This window comes from Callorhinchus milii, unplaced genomic scaffold (assembly GCF_018977255.1).
Source record: "Callorhinchus milii isolate IMCB2004 unplaced genomic scaffold, IMCB_Cmil_1.0 Scaffold23, whole genome shotgun sequence".
Classification (NCBI taxonomy): domain Eukaryota; kingdom Metazoa; phylum Chordata; class Chondrichthyes; order Chimaeriformes; family Callorhinchidae; genus Callorhinchus; species Callorhinchus milii.
The window spans coordinates 1142001-1168687 of NW_024704764.1; the positions used below are offsets into that span (position 1 = coordinate 1142001).

The 26687-nt window shown below is 38.6% G+C and overlaps 4 protein-coding genes across 5 annotated transcripts; all 4 read right to left on the reverse strand.

The window, feature by feature from the left end:
- Positions 1-1555: 1555 nt before the first annotated feature.
- On the reverse strand, positions 1556-3874 carry hoxb6a (homeobox B6a). Its single transcript, XM_007904371.2, has 2 exons — positions 3035-3874; positions 1556-2428 (listed from the first exon to the last, which is right to left on the reverse strand). Exons 1-2 carry the CDS (start codon positions 3591-3593, stop codon positions 2169-2171), a joined length of 819 nt encoding a protein of 272 aa, XP_007902562.1. The 5' UTR covers positions 3594-3874; the 3' UTR covers positions 1556-2168.
- Positions 3875-9541: 5667 nt separating this feature from the next.
- Positions 9542-12537, reverse strand: hoxb7a (homeobox B7a). The gene is made up of 2 exons (XM_007904372.2): positions 11864-12537; positions 9542-10377 (listed from the first exon to the last, which is right to left on the reverse strand). The coding sequence occupies exons 1-2, from the start codon at positions 12261-12263 to the stop codon at positions 10142-10144; spliced, it is 636 nt and encodes a 211-aa protein (XP_007902563.1). The 5' UTR covers positions 12264-12537; the 3' UTR covers positions 9542-10141.
- A 627-nt stretch (positions 12538-13164) lies between these two features.
- hoxb8a (homeobox B8a) lies at positions 13165-16144 on the reverse strand. Of its 2 annotated transcripts, none has more exons than XM_007904374.2 (2): positions 14485-16144; positions 13165-14082 (listed from the first exon to the last, which is right to left on the reverse strand). In XM_007904374.2, the coding sequence occupies exons 1-2, from the start codon at positions 14909-14911 to the stop codon at positions 13802-13804; spliced, it is 708 nt and encodes a 235-aa protein (XP_007902565.1). In that variant the 5' UTR covers positions 14912-16144; the 3' UTR covers positions 13165-13801.
- A 7753-nt stretch (positions 16145-23897) lies between these two features.
- On the reverse strand, positions 23898-26301 carry hoxb9a (homeobox B9a). The gene is made up of 2 exons (XM_007904375.2): positions 25245-26301; positions 23898-24584 (listed from the first exon to the last, which is right to left on the reverse strand). The coding sequence occupies exons 1-2, from the start codon at positions 25762-25764 to the stop codon at positions 24352-24354; spliced, it is 753 nt and encodes a 250-aa protein (XP_007902566.1). The 5' UTR covers positions 25765-26301; the 3' UTR covers positions 23898-24351.
- Positions 26302-26687: the final 386 nt, after the last annotated feature.

Below are 26687 nucleotides of genomic sequence, written 5' to 3' on the forward strand. Positions count from 1 at the left end.
TACGCCGTGTGAATGCGAGCGTCCAAATGGTGGCGCCAGGTTTGCAGCGTGCGCCACCTGCTGGGCTCCGTCCGGATTACACCCATTAGGGTCATCGCCTGTCTATTCACATTGCTGTTCCCAATAACAATAATGCAGAAAACAGGCTCATCTTAAAAATTAACGACCGCAAATGTATAAGAATGTCAATCTTGTGTCGCTCGCTTGTTCGTGATGCGTTGAACCTTGGAACGATGAATTTGTTTTCTTTTTTTTTAAAAAAAATAGTCGAAAAAGAAATTCCCCGAAACTGCCCAACATAAAACGGCAATTCAATTATCTTGCAATTGAATTGGAAATCACGTTTTATAGCTGCACTTGAAGTGGAGCAATTTATTTCGGTTTTTTTGACCAGATACATTTAAATACAATTAAGTTGCTACCCTTGACCAGTCAGTGAAATACAAGCAGCCCCAGTGACTTCTGCCTTTTGCGTTTGCCGTCCGTGTGACTTCTCTTCTGCGTGTTGTTTTGCCAGTGCGTACACGGGTTGAATTTTCGTTCTGCAATGTGATAATATGTGGCAACACACCGCCCGTATTAAAACAAAGTTGTTCTGCAAAAAGAAACAAGAGTGTTCCACACACAGCGAGGGATTTAACGTCTAGAGCGTTAAAATTCGCATGTAAACACTTTCAGCTCCGCTCAGTGAAGCGGAGTGGTCTTCGTACAATGGTTTTCACTACGTATGTTTTGAATGAGGTTTTTTTTTCATAAAAAAAATGCACATTTGAACTTATTTACTCGGTGTACTGCCGAGCATGGCGTACTTTGGTGGAACCATTCGTTTAGATTACAATTTAGATGAGAAATAAAGAAAATACGTCCCACAGTCACGGATCCTTTCCTGGTTTCGTACAGAAGTATTTTTATGGGATCTCTTATCGGGTCGGCTTGGGGCAATTCACCTTTATAGAGGGTTCAATAAATAACTGGAAGAGAGGCTTCAGCGTGAGGGGGATGTGCTTCTAGACAGAAGGATTTTAAGGACAAATCTGCTGCAGAAGGAACTTTGTGGGTTTGGGGGAACTCACGAGGCTGTGACTCTATGGCGTTAAAACTCCTTCTTAAAGATGTAGTTTTAACAAGACTGTGTCATCAATCGGTCGCGCTATTTTTTCGAGCCCGGGCGACGACTGTTACAGTGAAAATCATTACATCCTCAGATCGCTCGTCAAAGCTGGAACATCCTTCATTTATTTTACCACCACAATAATATCATTGTGAATTTCAAAGATCTGATTATGTTGAATATCAAACCAGCGAGCTATGTCTGTGATTTCAGACTCAGAAGCGGACCAAAAACCGATTACTGGGGTGAAACGTACATAAGTTTTGCATGGAAATGATAGCAATAAAGTAATTAAACGAGGAAAAGTGAAATGTTAGGAATTGTGACAGATTGACAAGAGAAACGATATTGCGGATTTAACAAGGTTTGCCCCTTGTCTCAGATAGCCTCGACTTTCCTGTGTGCCATGGTAGTTATATTGCAGGCTTTGAAAAATGCAAATGATTCGATTTTTGAAAACTTTATTGTCATTCCAGATAAGGGTGCATCAGATAAAGATTTATTAAACACGCTACAAACACAATAACCATTACTTTTTTTAAAAAAACCTGACTGAACTCTGAAAGACATTTTGAACTTTTCCTCTCATTTTTCCCAAAATCCCATGGCAATATTTACAACTTATCTTAAATTATTTATACAATCGCTCGCACACACACACACACACACACACACACACACACATACATATAGAATAAAGCAAATGTAGTGTTCACAGTGCACAAAACTCTTGTAATTAACTACCGAGCTGAAACCAGCGCAAAAACAAATCACAATATTGCAACACCTCAATTGAAATACAGAATTCATCGAATACTTCTATATTTATTAAAAACTGTGTGGCACCAGAGTGAAACAATGGTTGCCAGAGTCGAGCAAAGGAATGCATAACTTTATATTGGAGCAATAGCATTATATAAAATCTTACAACAAATACTCAAATGTACAACTTCACGGGTGCGCAAAGGAAAACAAGATGTAAACTTTTTAATATTCATTATTTTTAAATAAAGAACCGCATAGCGTTCTTATTTTCCTTAACATTTCCTGTTTTTTTTCACTCTGTTGATTTTTCTTCTGTCTCTTCGCCGCTTAACTGTGATGAGTTGAGCAATTTGTTCTCTTTTTTCCATTTCATCCGCCTGTTCTGAAACCAGATCTTGATCTGGCGTTCTGTGAGGCAAAGTGCGTGTGCAATCTCTATCCTGCGTCGTCTGGTCAAGTAGCGGTTAAAGTGAAACTCTTTCTCCAGCTCCAGAGTTTGATATCGCGTGTATGTTTGTCGCCCGCGTCGTCCGTTGGGGTTAAACGCTGAGGCTGGGAAATAAGAGAGACGTGGAATAGAAAGAAAGTAAGATAGACAGAAATAAATTAACATTTTGATTATCACACATAGCATGGTAACAGTAGACAAAAGCATTAGAAATAACAAGTGATTCTTATTGATTATATTGGACAAATTGCATTCGTCAGTTTCATCGGGAACTATGTAACAAACTGTTAGCATCCTAAAACCCTGGGTATTATTTATTTTTCATGACTGTGGTCTATACGGTGAAGATGTTGAAAGCTATAGGCCTATTAGCTATTCATTAAAACCTTTAGGAACAACGGTTCTGAATGCATCTTTCAATAGAGAACATTTATGTACATTAACATATTAATCTTATGTATCAGACTTTGGATTTTAATGAATTATTCAGAGTCTCTGAATATGCAGCTTTCATATAATGTGGAGCTGGTCAGAGTGAAATGGATTTTAATTCTAGTGAAATAAATTTAATATTTGATGTTCATTTTCGAAGAAGTGTAATGAACGANTTTTTTTTGGTGCTCTCTCTGATTATGCTCAATCTAAACATGCAGACAGAGGTGGTGTTTTTTTACACACATAGAATTATGTAGTATGAAAACAAAACTCACCCCCACTGGAGTTCATTCTTTGCATCCAGGGGTACACAGGCAACGAGTTCTTCTGGTCCTCCGCTTCCCCATATAAAATTCTGTTCTGTGTGCACTCGGTCTTGCGTTGGTCAGCGTTAAAGTGAGTTGCGTCCTCGAGTGAGTGGTACTTAGGGCTACTGGATGATCCAGTACAGGAGGGTTCTTTTTCCCGGTAAAAAACGGGTGCCCCGTAATCACCGGGTGTCCGATTGCACCCATACGTACCGTTGGTTTGTTGATAGTAAGAGGGTGATGGGTAACTCTTGTCCTGCATGTTTGTAGCCCCATACGTAGCCGGGTAGTGCCTTAAAGGGTCATAACCGGAGGAACATAGCGGAATCTGCCCAAGGAAGGACTCTTGTCCACCAGCAAGAGTCACCGGGAAAGTAGAGTTCACAAAATACGAACTCATTTGTTGGCTGCGCTCTGTTATGATTTGTTGTGTATTATTCCAACTGCCTGTGCTATTAGCAGTTAGCGAGATGGGTTTGATTCTGGATGGCCAAGTGCCAGAAAGGACAGCAGGAAATATAACCATCTGATCATCGACTGACCAATGGCAATACTGTTTGATAGGAAAATAGCACCCATGAGGGTCTTAGCCATGAATCAGAGGCAATAGCACAAACCGCACATGTGATGGGGAAAAGTTCCAAACAGAAAAAAAGCAAATAAATACAACACAGTATCTTCAGATTTAACCTTTACTACCACGACTTTAACAAATATTGCAAAAGGCAACCAAACGTATGGGTATTGTTTTCAAATAAATAAATGTGTACGCAACATTCAATCAGCCAGACAAGCACAGGGGACTGCAAAGCATCTCAAACTAAACAACAATATGAAATAAATCCTCCTTTAGTATATAGGCATTCAAATAACACATTAAAATATTGAATACATTGTTACTTTCCTCCATTTTCAATCTCAAACCAGCATTATAGCTCTTCAATTATTACACGGTATTCATTGTGTTTCACTTTCACTGATATTTTTGTTTTAGTGTCAATTCCTAATTATGCACGATCAACCGTTTCGTTTCCACGAGTATATGTGTGTTTGTGTGTTTGTGTGTGTGTGTGTGTGTGTTATTCAGTTCAACCTCAGAGTTCCTGAAAGTTCTTTCTTCTGTATGTGTTGCAGTTTCCACCGTTTTACTTTGATGCACGTGAAAATGGGACGGAAAAATACCAAGTTTTAATCGTTCAATTAGAACCACAAAACAAACGGAAAGAACTTTGCAACAAACAGAATCCTCCCTCGCCACCGGGGGGTAAAGCCGGAACTGCACAGAAACGGGCGCAATTTTACATGTAAGAGCCGGAATAATATCTGCAAAGGGTAAAGTTTGTCACGGGAAAATACGAAAGACAAAAACGAGAGAGAAACGCATAAAATGTTTCAAATTCACAAAGAAGGACTTGTCCTAAAGTGACTGCCTTATAATAACAAGCGGCTGGGTCTAAACACGGCAAGAATGGTCTTCGCTGACAGAAGTATTGGAATTTTAAATGTGCTTTGCTTAGATCAGTGAGTACATTTGCAGACTTATTTCTTGTGTTAAAATGTATTGTATTAATTCCGAGGTTTATCCCACCGCAAAAAGTTCAATGATAGATACAACATTGTCTTCAGGAATGCATGATGTGCAAATTAATACTTAGTTATGAAACACTGGACACATATAATGCTATTGCTCCAATATCTTATGTGATATTATGCTTAAACTATACATTTCCAAACAAAAAAATGTGTGCACTGAAATATGTGTTTTTCCCTGCAGTCTATCTACTTTGATTCAAATCTCTGACAATTAGAGATATTTCGGTTATTTATGATTTTTTCCATATTATCAGATGAGCTGAATTTATCATGCTGCTTAATTGAAAATTGAGACAAATCTAGTTTATAGGTAGAATATTGTAGGATTTAAAATCAGGTGTAGTTTTAAAAACATTGACCTCCTCATTTTTTTAGCAAATCCCCCCAAAAATGCCACGATGATGGAATAGCTTTAGTATTTATACCCTGAAATGTTTCTAGAAGCTTGTTTTATTTATGAATGAGATTTGTGAGAAACGTGTTTCAGGAATGCGCCATTTCCTGGTTTTGAACATCTGTTTCAAAAATATCCTGAGCTAATTATAGAGGGTTGCTAGATATTAAGATGCAGTTTTTGCTTGTCTGTTCGTTTCTATATGCCGACAGCTTTTATTGTTTTCCAAGATGTGGGTTTCAGTGGGAGGAAACAAAACAAATTGCTAAGGATTGCTGAATAAACTTTGGGAAGGGAGTCATTTTGAAAGGTGTCCCTCAGAATGGCTAACGGTGAACCTCCAGGAAGTATTGGCATTGTCTCAATCAATTTATAACAGTCCTACAGGTTAATCCTATTATTTTAAATCACCTTCGAAATTGCAAGAAATCTAGGAAATAATATTGCGTGAGAATGTAACCTATTTATCTATTGCAAGTCAGTAGAGTCATTAAAATCAATGGTATGTTGACAACTGTTTCCTTTTATCACTATTTGGATTTTGCAAAGAATACTATGTTTATCTTTACCTTTCCTATTGTTTTACACATATTTTAAATTTGTTATAAAGCACCTAATAAATCTGTTCTGTCTATTCACGTAATCTTCTTATTGGAGTGAAGCACAATTTGGTTTGTTGATTCAAAGAGGAAAATCAACAGAAATAGAGATATTCTGGGCAAAGAATGGATCCCAGGTATATAACCAGGTAGTATATTGCATTTTGAGATTATCGCATACGTTAATCAAAAAGGTCAGGAGCTGGTTACTTTACCAACGAATTTCACTATTTCCATTTGGACAAATCCAAAAAAATGCTTTTGTTTGAGCTTCCATGGAAAAGTAAAATCCATTTTCTTTATGCAATATATTGCTCTGCGCTAAATCCTTTAATTGTATATTTTTAAAACTGGATATCCGCCGGAGAAATTGTGTTTATTGTCGCCAACGACATTTCCTGCTTTATATTCTGTGTACATTTCAGCAGCCCTTTGTTATTGACCAGATATGAACTCCTTTATAGGAAAATATAGGAGGGTAAAATTAAGGGGATTAGGATTACTATGTGAAATGACTTACATACAACTAGATATATATAACCAAATGTTTAAAGGATTTGAACCTATAAGGCGCAATGGCAGTCAGGGAATACTGTACAATTCCCAATTGTGCAGGAATAAAACAATCCAGAGCTTGGTACAGATTTGCATACGTAAAGGCAAGAATTAGTCCACGAGAGAAATGTCTCCAAATGCATTTAAAATAACTCCACGCCAGCTTAGTTTTGATGCAACATTGAAATTCTTCAATGATGTCGGCAAATGATCATAGGTTGCAATGAGTTTGGGTATTTACTTTAACATGAATGGGATGGTGTTGAAACAAAGCATTCGGAAATAGAAACAGCAACCGCAACCTATCGTAGGAGTATTAGACACATTCCAACAGCGCGGTAAGGATCTCGGGGTCAGGATTATTATGGTGTGGTCTTTCAAAACAGACGGTATATATATTATTGAAAAAAAAATTGAACCATAATAATCATTGCACGTGAAATAGGACAGAGTTGAAATGGGACAGAGCAAACACGTCAAAGGCACTGCTGAGAACCGCACGAACACAATAATTAATACAGCTGCAGATTTTCTAAAATTCCAAAGCCACAGTTCAGTTTGCAATGCACCCAAATAATTGTGGTTTTGAAGCGAATGCAGCCGAGCCTCTCATTTTCCAGCTCGTTCGACCTGGTTGAGCGCTAGGTGGCAACAGAGAACAAGGAATCCTTTCCTTTCTCTCCGACGCCCACACCCACCCCCCCACCCCCCCCACCTGATACATTAATATCATATTAATGCGAAGCTACTGGGCCTCTCCGTTGCTAAACACTCAGACCACAGTCAACTAAACGCCATCTTATATGATCACAAGAGATATCATCCACTCTAGATGTAAACTGAAACCGTCTGAAGCGCTCCAATACAATAACCGCAAGAAATGATGAATGCCACATTACAATCTGTATGCAATAATAGCACAAACATGTTTATCTCAATCAGAATCAATACAATAATCCAGATACCAGAAAAGGGAAATGCCACTATTTTATCATAATTAGGGTACGTCTGTACGTCACCATGGGTGAGTTGCACCCTCCTAATTACTGGTATCTCTTGTTAAAATTGTTTACGTAATAAGTGGCCCCTGAGAAAAGATGAACATTATCGAACGCGTCTAACTTTACCATAATACCGAACGCAGTGATAGATTTGTCAACACATCACGGGAAGAGGGAATACATAATTATACCACAGAGATGTCTGAAGGAACATAGCCTACCACCAAAAATCAATCCCAAAGCTACGCCTCTCATTAAAACTAACCAAATAACTTTCCACAGTGTGGTATTGTATGATTTTTGAATAAAATAATGCTCTTTCACTGACGTCAACAAGTCTCCTATTAATTCCTATACGTCTCCATAACTGAGTTTCGCCTTAAAATACCGACAAGAAGAACAGAACCAAATATAAAACAAATGCTAATATTTGTCTTACCTTCTTAGGATCAGCTGCGACTTTTAAATCTTCTCTTCCCTCGTGTGGAAAGCAATTTTCTTCGCGGGCAATATTGTCCGGTTCTGATAGCTGTCGGCGGACCTGCTGCTGCCGCCGCCGCCGCAGATCGTTCGGGAGTTCTCGCGTCCGTCATTTACGTTGGAAGTCAGGAACCGAATCTCTTTGAAAAATGATATCATCCACAGCATTGAAATTTGCGTTTCACCAGTCATCCCTGAAATCTCCTAGTCGGCAGTCAAGTCATAGATTGCAAAAGTATTATTGACTTTGTGTGTGTGTGTGTGTGTGTGTGTGTGTGCACCTCTCATAGTAACTATGAAAGTTTTTTTTAAAAAAAAGCTGCAGAAGCCCTCAGGAGCACACAGATCCGACCCAAGGTGCAGTGGCCAAAAGAATGCTGCAATATACTCACATGGGAAATCATAAAAAGTTCATGTTCACGGTTGCTATCCACATGACCGGCAGCGGCCAATGGAAGGACAGATCCACTCATAAAGTTCTATCACAAAGTTGTAAATTTTCATAAAACAACAAGGAATTTATTGCGTTTCTTCATGACTACTAACAACAAGCCTCCTCGCCGCCATGTTTGTGCGTAAGGAAATTGCTTTTTTTTTAATATATATATCTCTCTATATAACAAAAAAGTTCCATTTCTTCCCTTACAAAAATGCCACCGTTTAAGTAAGTGGATTTCGATATTTTCTGCATCAAATGAATGAAACCGTCCTTCTCGGTGTATTCCCACGTTTTTGTCACCTCCTTTATGCGGCGCTGTAACTAAATGTTAATTATATTTTGTGGGAAAATATATAAGCAGTATATCGAATGTAATAGTGTTTTTCTTCATGTCCCCCTCACTGGCTTTACGCAGAATTATGCACGAACATGCTGCTTAGGTTTTCACGGAAATTAGTTATAAAATATATCTCAAGAGAGCAAATTACACGACTGAACGAAATTCGCCCGGGTTTATTCTACAAGGCGTAGTCTACTTTACTAAATAATGACAAAATGCACTTGTATCTGTTTAAATGCACTGATATTCACTTCGAAAGCCATAGAAACATCCCTTAATTTAGATTAAAATGTCGATTTTCTGAGTCAAGTTAGCACTGATCAAAAGAATTCATACATTTTGAATCGCAGAGACTCGGGGATAATAATTGCATATGTTTCTAAAAGAGATTAATGCAGCATAAAATTACTTCAAATAAAAGCATGTTCATAACAGATCTGATTCAATATCAACTATGGTTCTTTTGTGTTAATATGGCCTTCGCTCCTCTTCAGTTTATACCACAACGAGATCCTTTCTCGACCACCATAACCACAAATAATTTTATTTGAAAAGAGCTCTTACCCTACAAATAAATCATTTAATTATTTTCATAAATTAGTCTTCCATACGTATAATTATATATCGACAGTAAATTGGGAAATGTTACCCGCCAGTACGTGCTTTGCTGCTCAGAGCCGACGCATTGATTTGTAACCAATTCGCTCCTTACAAACGTATCTTTATGTAGAATTAAAGGAAACTTTACAATTGCATAAACCTTTTGGATATTTCCCATCTTTGAAGATATAACTTATGTACTATATATAGAGAGAGTGAGAGGGTGAGAGGGTGGGGTGAGGGTGGGGGGAGGGGGTGTGGGGAGAGAGAGAGATCAAGCGTTTGATATAATTGGGTTAATATAGATTCAGAGATAGAACTGATAACTGATTCTACTCATTTGGGTTACTTTAACTAAAGGGTATTGACCAGCAAAGGGGCCTGGAATCTTTTATTTCATTCGGGAATCGCTACTGCGGAGAAGGCATTTTGCATTTTGCGCAGAATATCAGCAAGGTTACAAGATGCGCAAGTAACGAAAAACAATCTAATTTTATTTATTCCACAAAAAAAGTTTACATCCTTCGTGATTAAGGAGCAAAAAAAAACAATTGAACACGCATCAAATTGGCCCATATTTAAATATGAAAATGTACACAGAAGTTACATTCAACAAACGCTTCCACCAAACCAGCATTATCTGTTCTATATATAACTATAACAAGAGTTTACAACATACACTTATTATTGATCTGTACACGACTCAATGGTTACATTAAGCTCCCTTTTCTTCTATACTCACTGACAAGAAATTACATCGATACAGTAACAAATATATAGTCACTGGATATATTTCATTTAAACAAACGGGCCTAAAGTAATGTATACAGTAACAACCAAGTCACCACTGTGGGACGACAAATACACAGACAATATAGAACTGTAGTTGTACAATTTCAGTGGGTTATTCCACCTAATTTGTACAAAACAAACTAAACATAAAAACACAGTTACATTTTAGGTAGTATTCTGTTTCAGTGTTAAGAAATGAAGAGTAAATCACTCCATTTAGTACAAGTCATTTAAGTTTCAGCCTCTTTTTTTCCTCAATATGTTTCATGGATCACTTTTCTTCACTCTTCCTGTTTTTCTTCACTTGCATCAGGTTGAACCATGGCTTTGCTTTCCTTCTTCCATTTCATCCTCCTGTTCTGAAACCAGATTTTAATTTGCCTTTCGGTCAGGCACAGTGCGTGTGCGATTTCTATGCGTCTCCGCCTGGTGAGGTAGCGGTTGAAATGAAACTCTTTCTCCAGTTCCAAGGTCTGATACCGAGTGTAAGTCTGGCGACCCCGCTTCCTGTCTGAGGCTGAACGATCAACGAGAATGAGAGAGAAAGAAAGATCACAAACAGGAAATCATTCATAAAATAAGTTCTGTACAGTATTCGCTTGGAACGCGTTTTAATATTTTTTCCCAATTTTTAGCCAAAATATATTGCCCTTGTCAAGAGCAATGAATCTGAAAAAAGCTAATTAGAATTAACATCAAGTTTACATTAACACCCCATACTGGAAGGTTAGTTAGCTGATTTTGTGTACATGTGGGAGTGGGTTTTAACTGTTTGCGGAACAGATGTTAGAAACCGTTCTTCTCTAATAAAACTCCAAACGTGGCCCAGCCTTAAATTTCCAGTTTGAGTTTTTTTTTAAAAAGTAAAGGGTATCTGTGTTTGCGGTTTTTAAACAGAGGTATCTTATTGAAAGGTGGTCGTTATTCTACCCCTGAACTAGTTTCTGGGATTTTCTGAATTAATGCATGTAACCTGAAACTGACAGGTATCTTGGAACTGAGGCCCGCAATTGATTTTAGAACAAAATCACGTTGGTGCATTGTGTCTATTTTTACCGCGAAGCACCGATGATTTCCAAATCTAACCAGTGCACGCATTGCGGCTTTGAAATTAAGGACAGGGCAACACTGTGTGGAAATTGCCTCTGAGATTGCCTTGGACACACGAGCTGTGAAAATAGACAAATGGTGAAAAAGCCCTTTGTATTTTATACGGTACAAACCGCCACATGCGCTAACCTCAGCAATCAAAAAAAAACAAGGTTACACGTTGGCATTTAAACAAATACCATTTAAACCGATGCGTCTTTTTAAATATTTAATGGACGTTTTTCTGCACTTTTGCTGTTTCCATTTATCACGCGCTTGCTATTTATAATATGTTCTGTCCGACCCGTTCTCCCTCCCCCTCCTTTCCAACCCGTTTTCATTGCACCCAATGGAGGAAGAAACTTAGAAATAAAGGCAAAAACTTCAACCCGGACAACCGTAAACCTGGGTTTAATGGAAATAAGGAAAGACAAGGAGTTGATTTAAACAGTTTAGACGTTATGGTTGCGCGGCTCGTCTGTGGGGGGAATAGTCACTGGGACGAGGTAGTCGACAATACAATAGTTTCCAGAGGAAACAATGTGTATTGCAGTCCACCTCGTCCTCGTCTCGGTGGTCTGATTTGTACAACTGAAAATGAACAACTTTCCAATTGTGTGGCTTTGTCTCTTATTTTGCTGTTTAAATCCCGACAGTTTTGCAGAGCGACCCACTGAAATATCCTACGGAAGCAAATTGATTGCTAGTGGAAGGGTGCATTGCATATTATTCCCCGCTGCCGCCCCCACCCCCACCCCCACACCCCCACGACCACCCCCCACCCCCCCACCCCCCCCCCCCCCCGCCAAAAAAAAACTTTTAGTGAGCGTCATAAATAAACACGACATCGCAAAATGCAATAAAGTAATTCACCGACCCCGCAAGAGTTTTTATTACGCGACTCTCTCACATACCTGAGCTTTTCATCCAGGGATAGATCCGGAAGTTCTCGGACTGGGAGTCTGTGTCTCTCAGCTCTGACTTGCTGCAACTCTGCTTGTAAGAATCCCCAGCGCCGCACATCAGCGACGAGATATTTTGATCGAAAGAGGAACAGTGCATGTTAAAGGAGTTCGCGTTGAGCCCATAGGGCGACGTGTACATAGTCGGGGTCTGGTGGTGGATGCTGTTAGCCGAGCTGTACAGACCCGGCATGGTTGCTGCGAAGGATGCAGACCCCGAACCATAGCTCGGTCGCTGGGAGTTCGAAGCAAAAGCACAAGAAGTTGGTTCGGAAAACACCCCGGACGGAAAAACAGAAGTTCCAGCTGTATATTTGGAAAATAAAGCATTCGCATAATACAATGAACTCATAATTTGGCCGGTGATTTGTGGGCCAGGACGTCTCAGTGTCGGTTTTACGAGGTACGGTGATATATTACGGAATTAGAGTCCAGATTTACACCGAAAGAACCCCCTTTTTCCTCCCGTTACACGTGATTTCAGCACGTGACGCGGCGGCCCAATGGGAGCGCGGCTTCCCACTGCTTCTTTTTGGAATGATTAAAAAATTCTATAATTCCCCCAAAAAATCCTTCCACGCTTTCAATGATGCTGATAACTCGCATTGGAACCGAAAGGGAGCCCGATTGAGTTTAAAAGCGGGATAGATTGATAAGTGCTTTGCAGCGGAATATATATGTATATATATATATATATATATATAAATAAATCGATTGGTTTTCTGTCGCCTCTGAGGAAACAATGCATTTGTCAAAAGAGCTTTTTGTTCGCTTACACTGTGACGTTGCGCGCACTACAACTTTAGATAATAGGTATCGTCAGGAGGAAACTGTTTTTTTTTCCCCCCGACCAATGGTTTTGCTTGTGTTTTTATAACACTGCCACAATAATAATCATCATAATAGTAGTCACTACAAAACAAACACAAAATTATATCCATCTGAAATAACCTTGGAAGAGATTTGTGGTGAAGTTCTGTCTTTCTTAAGGGGAGATTATGAATGTGAATGAGTCAGGTAAATCGCAAACATGTTACTAGGTTACTCTGTAACGTGACGAAGGCTGATTGAATTAGATGGAGGAGCTGTGTTGGCCTTTTCATAAGCATTTCCAGCAACATGCCCAGCTATAAAGTATAGCCCTGTAACCAAGCCTGTGTAGCCAACACCTCCTCAGGTTTGGGCTTTTTTCGACCATCCATTAGATCCGCAGAAATTCCCTTTTTTTCAAAAAAAAGCCAGCAATTTCACAGTTACGTTTTCGCTTGTAAAGTTTATTGTGTCCTTTTCCGCCGCTTGCACGTTCAAACAACAGACCGACCTTATGTATAACAATAATGCAGCACCGGCCCTCCCCATAAAAGCAAGTAACGTGTACAGTAGACTTTTCTCACAGTTAAAATTTTAAGGATCACTTTTTTCCTTAAAAAACCTATCTCCACTTTGCACATCCCAACTGGAAACATTCTTATAAATACAGTACAGACGTAAACAATAACACAATCTAGAAAATCTAAATAGGCAGCTTCATGTTGTTGGGTTGTTTTATTCTCTTTTAAGCTAATGATTATTAGCTGAAATAGTGCACACTTGGCTTGAATATTCTAGAGCAGTCAAAGCATCAACACACACTAGCGCACGCTTCCCAAAAACTTCACATTAAACGATGTTACAAGAACCCACTTAAAACAAATAGCATGTTACACTACGCAATGTTTACACCTGGTAAAAAGTTGAAATGTTCATTTACTCTACACCTCAATACATTTTCGTACAATATTTAGTATCAAACGGCAATCAATAAAATTTGTTCGGATTTCTCTTTTTAAAATCTGTCTACATCATTCTATTTATCACCACTTTTGTTAAATGTTTTGAGTTATTAGTTTATTAATCTTTTTCTTCCTCTGGTTCTTCTTTACCCTCCTTCTCCTTCGGAGTCTCTTCTGATTCAGACTTGCTGCTTGGAAACTTGTCTTTGTTGTTCTCTTTCTTCCATTTCATTCGTCGGTTCTGGAACCAAATTTTGACTTGCCTCTCGGTCAGTCCCAGGGCGTGTGATACTTCGATCCGTCTTTTGCGGGTCAGGTAGGGATTGAACAAAAATTCCTTTTCAAGTTCTAGTGTCTGATAGCGGCTGTAGGTCTGTCTGCCTCTCCGCCTTCCTCCAGCTACTGGTAAATAAAGGGAGAAAAGAAATGCAAGGAGGAGGGGATAAGAGAGAGAACTGTATGAGGCTTTTGTAACTCTTATACGGAGGCTTCTGAAGCAGGATTCAAACGCTATTAAGCAGCATTCATCACCGTAGGTAAAATACCCCATAAAAGTGCAATAAAACTACAAATAGTACGCAATATAACACGTTTAAAATACGCCTACAGGATCATTAAAACTATAAAGTAATTCACGTGCCGAAGTTTAGAATCATAAAACAGTAAAAATTCGCAGTTTCCCTTATTGGCTCAGGAAATGCCCTTTCCGTGTGTTTTTTTAAACGCATTCCCCCCCCCCCCCCCCACCCCCTTTCTTGTTGTCTTCCCCTTTCCCTCTCGGATTCGGTTTTAAAACCTCACCTTGCGGTCTCATCCAGGGAAAGAGCTGCGTTGGAGAGGAACTCTGCTCTGAATGCTCTGCCTCTTCTCCTAAGCTGTTGGCGGTTGATTTGCAATCGGAATATTGGATCAGGTCGGTCTCTTGTTGGGCGGCGAAAATTGGCTGTCTCTGCAAAGCATCGTAGCCGTAGAAATTGCCGGGATCCCCGTGACACGTCACGGCACATGGATTTTGTTGATACGCGGAGGTGGAGAGGGAAGATGCTCCATGGTGGTAAAACTCCTGAATCTGGCTTGGATGCTGGAAGCTTCCCCCGGTGCCGGGTCCATAAACCACGGTGGGTCTGCCGCTGAGATCCGAAGTGAAGCCACAGTCATAATAACTGGGGCGCAAAGTCTCCCCACTTTTATACTTAGAAAACAGCGAATTCACAAAGTACGAGCTCATTGGGAAGAATTAAAAGTGTCTCTGTACAAAGGAAGCAACTTAGTGCTTTAGTGCACAGTCTATGAGGCGAACAAACAAAAACAAATGTTAAAATTACGCCTTCATCCTATTGATTGCCATATACAATGTTCTTGGATCACATCATTGTGGAGAGGTGCACCTCATAAACAGTTTTCTGTGATTTACTTCAGCCCAAATGAGTTGTTTCATATTTTGCAGTCTCTTTTCGTGATAATTTGCATTTATTACCTCAACCACGTCCTATTGGCTTCGCTTACTCCGTACGGACACCGCACCTCGTGAAAGAGGAATGGTGAGAGAGAGAGGGAATGAAAGAAAGATAGAGAGGGGGGAATATGCGGATTAATATATTCAACCATGTTCATTACTGGGATATCAGCCGCTTTACAACAGATGAAATACATACGCCACCAAAAGATTGATTTGGGGAAGTATCCATGCTGTGTATATAAAGGATAGACAGTCAGATGTTAATTTGTAGAGCATTTAATGAGAAATGCTTCTCTTTTAAAGGTCAGAGTTACATCAACAAGACGTGAAAGTACAGTAGCAAAACTGAAATCTAATTACCATCAACTTCGGGTGTAATTGCTATATTTCGTCCAAGTTATTGCATTGTACCGCTTGTCCTATTGCTGTCTATCCCAATTATATCCCCCCAAAAACCCTCAAAATAAACATTTGTTCGCAGGGAAAGATGGTGTCTTCGTATTTAAGATTTTAATGATCCGTTTTCCTATTATTAATAAAGCTTTTAATCTGGTGCCAGGATGGACACTGGAACAAGTAAGAGTCATTTGAGAACTGTAGGAAAGAGATTAAGAAACTATAAAGCGCTATAAAACCACATCCTGTTATTGTTTATAACACACAGTGAACGGCAGTTAGGATTTTTACGAGACGCTGTGTGTAAAGCAGTAAAATATAGGTTTCTAAAGTGGACTGACTGTTCCTGTTGGTGTTTTAACGTTAAGAAATAAACGGAGAAAAGAAGGGCTTCTGAAATTACTACTGACTATTCGTTATTAAAAGACCAGTGAAACCACAGATTCGATCTCGTTAAATTAATATTCTTCTTCTTCACTTCCACGCAGACGCAAAGGAATCTTGTTCAGGGAAGTATAAAGATTACCAATATCAGACTCATAGAACACAGAGCATATTGCAGTGAAGGAGTGCATGAGCTGACCATTATATCAATTCTCTCTCTCTCTCTCTCTGATACAAAGGTATACTCATATAGACTTTCATAAATTGTCAGAATTAACAGTCGAAGCATGGTTATTTAAAATAGAATATTAAGTTGAGAAAAGTACTCCCAATTTGGGTTACTATTTACAAAGTAATTTCTTATTATTAAGCAACTAACGGAACGCCATAATAATGAATTATAGTGATTCTATATTAATGACATTTTTAAAGTGTTAGGATTTATTTATGACATCTGGACACAAAGTATTCGATGCTATCTGCACTATAGAACCCAGTAAAGTTTTTTAAAAATATTTTACTGTTGAACAACATTGCAACTTTTGACGCGTGTTTGAACGTATATTTGCGCGTAAGATTTGTGGTTAACCTTTTAACCGTAGGAATCCACTCATTTGACTTATTCAAAGCATTTGGTTTATTCAGTGTAATCTTATTTTGTTCAAACATATCCAATGTACACGTCTTTGTCATCAAACTAGCATAAATTAAACAACGAAAAGTTAGTTTTAAAAAATACCTGCATGCGATTACAGTAATTCAATGGGATTTATTCCATATGAGTTTAAAACCGTCTCTTGAAAATTGTACTGATATTTGAAACTTTAAAAATGTTATTACACATGTCTGAATGCCTGTAACATGTTTTAAGCGAAGAATGGATCATTTTTGGACAAATACTCATGGTATTTGAAGTAATTATCCAAATATAGCACATAGCATGCATATGCATACCAAGTAATCTACATAAAATGAAATTAACTTTATTATTTGGTACTATATAGGACCAAATAATAAAGTTATGACTATCTCTGCAAGAATATAGAAATAAATTAAATATTTGGGACTTTTGTTTGGGCAAATTTCCTTTTTTAATTAACTGTTTGAGTTACAGCATGTGACTGAGCACAAAACTGTTTGGGGATTGTGCAAAACAAATCGTTAGAAGTGAATTGTTGGCAACTGGAGTAAACTGATATGTATGATATATTTTTATTTGTCTCTGAAATTATATTAGTGTTAGTAAACGATTTACCTCAAACGCTCAGGTAATCGTGTTACAATGTAATTGTGTTTCAAAAAAAGTCTGCAAAACACTTTTCAAAACTTTCAAAATGAGTTCGATTCTATGGGAATATTTTTTTCAAATATTCTTTAAATAATGTATTTTCTTGAATTTTAAAAAAAACACGATAAGGGTAAATCATATTGGACTTGGCTAAATCCTGAAATGGCCCAAATAAAATAAAGTATCTATGTTTACAGTTAATCAAACGATTAGACTTTGGATATTTATAAAATGGCATTTTACATTTCTGACCAATCATTTCAGTGACAGTATTAATATAGATATAACTACAATTTAAAAAATGTTATTTTCCGAGCACGTTTTATTCTTACAAGTTACTTCCGTTGTCAGAGCATTTTAAGTGTTACTATTACGTACTTATTCAATTGAATTTACCGGAAATAATATCACAAACAGCTTAGACATAGATGGTGATGCAAAGAGGATTTTTAAAAAATAAGTAAAGTGGTAAATAAATACAATATGGATGATAACACTGAAATTGTTGGTGAAGACTTGTGCGGTTAAAATGACTGACTCCATTGCATTTGGTTAATTATTGGAAGATATCCGTACGGTTTAAAACAATTTCTTTTCGCAAAAGACAAGCGAGATGTACACCTTGCACCGCAAAGCTGACCAGTGAATATCCCACGTGATAGTTGGGTTGTTAGGTGGTGGAGAGGTGTTGTTGTTCGATGGTTGGAGAACCCATTTATTTAGAACCTCCATTCAACGGATTTCTTAGATGGGTGCTTCATCAGTAACTCCTTCATATATTCGCCCGCTTCTAAGGGTACATTTCCGCTTGTTGGAAATATTCAGATACGGTTGTGTTCCTTATTTCCCCCCACTTCCCCTCCTCCCACCAGCCCCCACTCCCACCCCCCCACCCCCCACCACACCCAACCCCCACCGCCCATAGAATGTTTAAACCAAATTGTGCAGATGCATTTGGCAGGTACATAGAGTCAACTTTTCGCACATTTCAGCATACAATATGCATGTTCACTTAAGGGCCTTGGGTTTCCATGTATTGTTGTCAAATGTATGCATCATCAGCATCACAGCAAAGTGATATTTAAAACTGCTGATGATTCATACTTCTTGATCTATATGTTTACAGAGTTGCTAATGTCAAAATGGATCAGGAGTTGCAGCCAAACTGAGGGCCAGACGTAATACATACATATGTTTTTTTGAATGTGAAAGCTCCAGTTACTCAATTGAGGCACTATATATGCTTTAGTAAACAGAAGGCACAATAATTGAAATTAGTTTGGAAACTTTTCAGTGCTCCTAGATTTTTTTTCTGTGAAATCGAAAGTACCATGGTCAAACCATTTGAAATCTGAATTCTTCTCTGGCGTTGCATGTTTACTGCTGGACTTTAGGTGTAAACATGTAAAGACAGAAAGCGAAATGAGGCAATTTCTGTAAAAACTTAACGAGGAAAATGTATAGACTCATCGATATTATACGTGTGCACAGTAAATGTAATGCATAACAACCAGCAGCCAGTCTACATATAAGTCTCTGGATGTAAATACATCTATTCTATGCCTGTTGTTATTTTGATGCTCGTCGTGGTGATAGGGAGATGGAAAGATAATCCAATGACTGTAATGAATGGGAAATCTGAAATACTAGTGTTTTATTGTGCAGTTACTGAAATTCCAGATACTAACTCACTCATGAATTAAATACAGAAAAGTAGAGAGGGCATGTACTAATTACATAAAATGTAACAGTGCTGACATAATTGAAATAGGCTGTATTCTTACTATTACTTTGGCAAAATACCACTAATTTTGGCTTCTAAGGCAGTAACTCTTATTGAATGCGTCGGTCCTGCTCCAGTGTAATTCTTATTTAATGTAACTATTTTGTCCTTATCCACCTCTGTCTATTGTGAATTGCGTGACTCCAGCTTTGGACGGACAGAGGATGACTACTTTGACTGATCGTGTAAATCTTTTAATTTTTTTTCCCTAACAGATAGAAGCAATCCATAAAGCCTGGAGTGAAAAAGAATTCGCACAGATTGAAAACAAATCTAAGAAAATATTTCCAACAAATCACTTCCAGAAGTGGAAATGGTCTGAATGTCGCTACTGACAATAATCAGCAGCTGCGTATCAATGAATATCAATGCGAAACTACGTTGAAAGGTACGTTGAAATCTCAGAAACGTACATTTTCATCTGTAAGATAAGCATTGCAGATTTTCTCTTTTTTTCAAGTTTCTTTACAACACTTAACTGCTTCCAATTAAATGTAGTGCATTATTTTCAACAGTATAAATAGGAATTGAATAAAATGCTAATGTTAAAGAGACTCTCAAATTGGTGAATTGCCATCTAATCTTTTTTCACAAACAGAAGTTGTGTGTTTGTATATTACTTATTTCGGAATTTCACACGACTGTATTTTCTGACCCAAATGTCATAGCTATTCCACAGTAACGGAAAGTGGTCCTCTATTCAGTTTTGACTGCATCCAGAATGGTTAAAATTTCGCGCGGCCCAAAAGATGGTCGTTTACCACTACTTATTTCGCGAAAGTAGTTCCAAATTAATATAAACAATAACTTGGCGCAAAACGAGACGATCGCGGCCGTGAAGAATAATTGTTGAAACCTCTTTGCGAGGGCTTTGCTGAAAGCATAATGAGAATGCCAAAGGTTTAGTAAAACTGTGCCTTTATTTTATATTAATTTTGTGTGTTGCCCCCGGACTGGGTTGGCAAAGTAAAGGCAGCTGTGGCTGTAAGGCTTGGGTTTGAGATGAAGGGGCACAGTTGGCCGCCAGATCTGTGTTTAGTGGAACAATACTGCCATCTACTGGCAATACGAGGAAGTCATCTGCATTTCTTTTCCGAAAAAGGATGCAAAAAAAAGTACTGTATTAACAAATATGCGCAATAGAGCTATCAAACCCGCTATAAAGAATCCATTAGATGCAAAATGCAGCGAAGGGAAATGTTAGTTTCTCAATCTCAAATACGCTCACGGACAGTACCAATAAACCTCACGGTCCGTGCAATGGATCGCTAACATTCAATTCCTCGGGGGCAATAAACAGGAAGAAGAAAAAGAAGAGTGTGGTGGGGGGGGGGAAGCTTTGAGAATTCCATTGTCCCCACCTCCGAGTCTAAACAATTGAGCTTTCTGTGTGAGAATAAAGTCCCAAGGATTGGCGCAGGGTTGTAAACACAGTCAAAGCCTTCGCTCCAGACGTCTCGCCATACTCTGTATAGCTTTTTATTGCAGCAATTTCTGGCAGCCTGGAAAGGGTAGGCAGTGGAACAAAAGAGGGCGTCACTTGCTTTGGAGTCTAAAGCATTTTAGTTACACTGTAACACCACTGTCAGTTTTCCCTGAAAAACACAATTGCTCTATATTTCCTTCGGAATAAAAAGCAACTTTATTTTCAAACATGCGGTGAGCACTTCTGACAGTGAATTTATTTGAATGTGTCCTGTAAGTTTCTCCTTTGGTGTATTTGTTTTACAGAGGCTCAATTTTAAACCTTCAGAAATGTATACCCTATAAACTTTTACAATGGCCATATTCTGTTATTGCAGTACACCACCGTGAATTTCCTTTAATGACAGGCCACTTCCTAAGTCCTCCTCCGCAACTCGAGGCTTATTTTGACTTTCTTTTTGTGAGTGCATTTGCTACCTGTAATATGAAGGCGAAACATTGCTACTCTAATGCTTCTAAATTGTTGCACGTAGGTTATTTTTAGAATCTAATCAGTGGATAATTCAGTCACCCTCACCCCTATCGATTTGAAAACATCTGACTATCCAATTTTCCTGATAAGGATGTGTCAAAGCATCTAAATATAGATTATTTAATATAGCCAATAGAAATCCACACCAACCCAATTCCACTTAAACCAGTTCTAAAGAAAAGTCTTTAAAAATCTCCGTACTGCATTGCCACCAATCGGAATTTTCTTTACAAGGGTCATTTTGAGCAACACAACAACGTCTCCCAGTGTTCACAAGAGAATCAATTGCACAACTTTCGTTTCCAGCACAAGTGAAATATGTTGCTTATTAATGAAGATTTACGCATACATTTGAAGATGTACATGTTCTAAGTCTTTGGGCTCTCTGTTGCTTTCAATAAGCCAGCTAAATAAATTTCACCTAATACATTCTTGTTGGAGCGTCCTTGTGTAAAATTTGCCTTGATAAATTATCGAGGGCGGTTCAGCGACACTTCATATCTTAGAATTATTATTGTGATGCCATTTTCCACTATTTTATTTGCACAGTGTAGCAGTTGGGTGAAATAACTTTTCATGTCATTTGTTGTGAATCAAGTTGTAAGGAGCTGTACTACAACAAATATTTAGTTGTTCTGTTACATCATAGATAGATCTACAATGATTATTATTATGTAATCAGCTCCAGATGGGCATTAATGTACAATAACGTTCCACACCAACTCACTCTGCGTAACTGGAGTCAGCAAACTAGCTTTTGGATTTCTTTCGTTCACATTTTTTTTCTTTCTCTATTTTCAATGGGCTCATCCGAGCAATCTCGAAAGAGGACTTACTCAATCGTCCCTTTATTTGGTGGGGGGGGGGGGACACGAGTGATTGCATGCTGAAAAGTTATACATGTTTATTGCAACAATATGAATTGCAAGTGATGTGCGGGGACTAGAATATAATTTTAGCAAGAATAATAACAACTTGCATTTGCATAGCGCCCTTCATCATGGATAGCATCCCGGGGCGCTTTAAGGCAGATTATAACAGAATTTGAACCTTTTTCCTGAGTATAATTTCTGTCAAAGTTTTATACAGGAATTTATTGTGTATTTTGACTTTATTCAAATAACTGTGATACTTATGACCCATTGAGTGGATAGCAATAAATAACATTTTATGATGTGTACTAAAACGTTCAAGAATAAAATATGCAGAGTGTAGAAGTGAACAGCAACAAAAAAGATCAGCTTAGGATTTTTGTAATATTTTGTTTTATGGCGAGTTAATTAATCCGTCAAAAGAACCCACAAATAATGGGTAACCCAGCCACGGAAATCCTTCTCGTAAAGACCCCCAGAAGAAATACAGGCAGCTTGCATATCAGTAATTGTTGCTTCCCTATGATGAAGGCAAGTTAACGAGTAAATCTGTTTAAAGTTTCTACAGAGCCAAGCCTTATTGTCTATCGATGTGGTATTGAGAATGTATTTCACTAATCAAGGTAACTCCGTTAAGATGGCTCCGTCCCAAATACAGGATCTCGATCCACCATACGATAGGTTTGAGTTTAATTTATGTTTGTTCTCCTTGCACATATGTGAATGTATTTTTTTTTGCATTATATGCTATTGACAACCTGCATGTGAGTGTACTGTTAAGAGGTAGTTTATTGGTAAACCTAAGTGAACTTCAAGATAAGAAAATGACGGAATCGCTTTTTTCCTCTTTTGTACCTCTATGGCTGTTCTCTTAATAATAGCGTTGTCGTTTGTCAACAGTGAAAGCTCAGTCTGGATTCAAGATAAACATTTGAATTCTTTGTTTCTAGTGAAACTGCAAACGTTATTTTGGTTTCCGCTTTCAAAATTGATCTTTATATTCCTTTAGAATGTGCGTTTAAGAGAAATGGAAACACAAACCCGCTTCAAATTATTATAACGGTGATGTCAAAAAACGACAAGACAGACAGAAACTTTGGGAAGAACACTCCACGTGGAAATACGGTTTCCAGCTGTTCAACGGATTATTGTTCGCATATTCCTACCCCTGACCGATAGCGATTTTTTTTCCCGTGTGTGCAACAAAAAAAAACTGCCCTCGACCATGTGATACCATTTGGTGGGTTTCATTCATTTTTTTAAAAAAGAAATCACAATGCAACTGTTTCACTGGAGGAAGGGCCCGGCTTTAATTTTGAACCTTGTGTGCGAAATGGAGTTTGCCGAAAGGAAAACACGGACATGTGAAAGCAATAACGTGCAACCGATTGGAAATTTTCAGTTGGGCAGAGAGAACGAGGTACATTTCACGTTGGTCCGGAACGCTTCTGCTCTACACTTTCTCTATTGTGTCGCTCTGGTTTTGTCTCCCTCTTTTGTTCGCTTTGGCAGCCAATCACGACACGAGCCCCCTCCCCCAGGTTATCCTAAAACGGTATTTTATTTCTAAAATGTCATCAACTTCTACGTTACAGATCGTTAAAGTTTCACTTTCACCACAAGTACACATGTGCCGACTACAATAAGTATTTTTTTTTGAAATTTTTTTTAAAAAAATTAACCACACGGTTGCATTCTGACCGTAGTTTTACGAACTGGTAATATTGGGAAGAACACCCAATCGTGAAAGCTTCTAATTTAAACCTTAAGAGGTATCATGTTGCACACCAGTACACACTTACACACAGCAGAACTAAGGATGAAAACTATATTACTGATTTAAATAGAAAGCACACTGTCCTCAAGCAGGTAAACGCCTAAGTCATAGAAATGAGATGTATGACTTGATAGAAAGACATTTTTCTTTTTTAAAAAAAATCGTTGTTCCGATACATAGAAATGGAACACTTCTTAAACAAAACATGAATTATAAACATCCTTTTTTTACACGTAAACAGGCGAAGATAAGTAATGTTAAATCATTTCTAAATCAAAAAAAATTAAAAATATATATTTCGTCCCTTTTTTTATATAAAAAAGATTATTTTCCAACACGTTAAGTCAGAAGGAATGAAGGAAGCGATGGATACTTGCAAGCGTTGCACAGATATTTTAATAATTTATAAATAACCTTAAAGATTACCTAAAAAGAGCAGACGCGGCCAAAATAAAACAAGATCCTGTGTGCATGACTGGAATAGTTGGTCGGAATGAGAGGAAGTGGTATCCTTTAATATCCTGCAATAAAATCCTTTACACGTGACAGTATTCCCTGAATAAATGCAGTTAGATCAGTTCGAATTAAACTGCCGAATAGCTGGATGTTAAAACGAATCGTTCTGCCTGTGCAGCATTTCCCCCTAAGTTGCTCGAGGTCTCCACTCACTGCGCCTTAAAGGATGTATTGCATTGTGTGACCGTTATTATTTCGCGAAAGGTTCAGTTTCCAGCAGAGGCGGTGACCGGGTCCTATTTCCCGTGCTCCTTGTTTAGTCTCTTCAGCTTCATTCTCCTGTTCTGAAACCATATTTTGACTTGTCTTTCAGTCAAGTTGAGAAGATGGGCCACCTCGTGCCTCCGGTCTCTGGTGAGGTACATATTGAATAGAAATTCTTTCTCGAGCTCCAAAGTCTGATATTTCGTATAAGGACATCTTTTCTTCCTTGTCGATCGAGCGTGCAACCAATTTGCCGAGGGATTATCTGCAGATTTGTATTTGGTGTGTGTGGGGGGGTGGGGGTGGGGGTGAGGGGTTGGTGGTTGGGTGGCGGCGGGGGGGGGGGGGGGGAGGAAGAGGGAAGAGCAGATTAAGAGAAAAAATAACGTTACAATCCTATGCATTTGCTATATTTTCAGATTGTTTCAATACGCAGCAGACCATTTACAGCCAGGAAGAGAAATAGCGAGGCTGTTTTGTTACCGCTCAGTATGGCCGGCTACCAAATTTGTGATGTGTGAATTTTGTGAAAGTTTCTCCGGATGTTTGCGATGTAACAGTAAATTATCCAACCGCGTAAAAAAATACTTCACTTAAAGTCGTATGGTACCGGTTCCCACTCCTGTTCAAGATATAAACCACTAGATGCAGAATAGTGTTTGTTTATTGCCTCTTGGTGGACAGAGTGGTAAAACAAAACTCATTAAACGTTTGCAGGTGGCTGTTTGTAAAGCCAATAAAATACAATTGCGGCACGTAAAATAACACGCAAGATAAAAGCGAATTAAATGCTTGCGGTTAAACTGGAAATAAATTATACTGTTTTATTAGGACCTGCTGCGGGCGTGTTTTTTTTTATATATGACGTTCGTTATCTATGCGCGTTCTGAAGGGGAGTATATCGTTCTCGAGGTTTGTAACTTACTTTGATGTCTCGTCTCTTTGTCTTCGGTGGCTTCACATATGGTATTGTCTTCATAATACGGCGCTTTGCTGGGATCGATGGCCTCGTTCTCCGAAGATTCACAGGTTATTTTTTGCAGCGGCACCAGTAACGTTTCCCCGCCAGCACCGACCAATGACTCGGTTTTCAATGAATCCTGGCGGTTGGGAGCTATCCCCGGTACAGCCACGGTCCTGGGCGTAGGCTCCAGCCAAGACCGCATGTACCTGCCCTCCGAGGAGACGGGGTTAGTCTGGACGAAAGGATGGTACACTGCAGATGCATTGCCAGTGGTCTGCGGGTACAGAGGACTCCACGAGGTGCTGAATGCAGGAGATTTAGGCTGAAAATTGCAAGCTGAGAAGTCGGGGTGCTCAGTAAGCCCCGTCTGTCTGGAGACTATATATTGCCCCGGAGTAAACTTGGTGGAAGATGTCTCCTCACTTTCATGACTTATAAGAGAATCTACATAATAATTGCTAATTGACCCAGAGATCGACATTTTCGAACATCGTACTCATTGGGAAATATACGTAAGGCTAGAAATTGTTCTCCCAACTTCTCAACCAACAAAGTAGAGTTAGCTGATATGTTGTGGGCTATCTGCAAAACGATTGGTTAAAGTTTTCATGTGGCCGACAGAGCGACAATAAAACGTAAATCAATCCGCAAAGGGAGGGTTACACAATTAACATACATCCCACATTAAGAATCTTTTGATGATTATATCCGTATTCATGCAACGAGAACACCAGCACACATATAAATATGACTATGTTTAAGAACACAAAAGCTTGTTTTAACTTTCAAATTCAGCATTTCAAGGAACTATTTTGCCCCCTAATTAATCTTCTCCTGTGTGGCACATTCCCACACCATGTCTCATAATTGTTCGCCTTATTATTTTAACAAGTTACATAAAAGAACATCAAATAGGATTTTCGTAGTAGACAACTCTTAAAACTCGATGGGTGCTGTGGGCGCTGATAAGTTTACTCTCGAAGGCCAGGCGGTTTACATAGGCTCAGGCTTGAGGGATTGCCAATAAACGCGTCAACTTTTCAGTTTCCAATAACCCGAAGGATCTAACGCTATGGAAGCAAAGTGCTCGCACGCTTGCGAATGTCTGAACTCTTAAGAACTTAACTTGTTATGAAAATAGACATCTCACAAATTAGAATAAACCAACTCGACTTTTTTTTAAAAAAAAACAAATTCCATTTGGGGCAGAAAATAATTCGAACTGGAACCAGTTTTATTGGACAAAGCTCGATGTTCCAACCGCTAAACTTCTACAAAACAGCTTTGGTTTTTGCTCCCGAAAGAGGCAATGGGGAAAGAAAGCGAACGGCTCTGCTTGCGAAATCAAGTTTTACAAATTGTCTCCTTTTCAAAGCGGCGTTTCAAACAATCTTACAGAAGCTG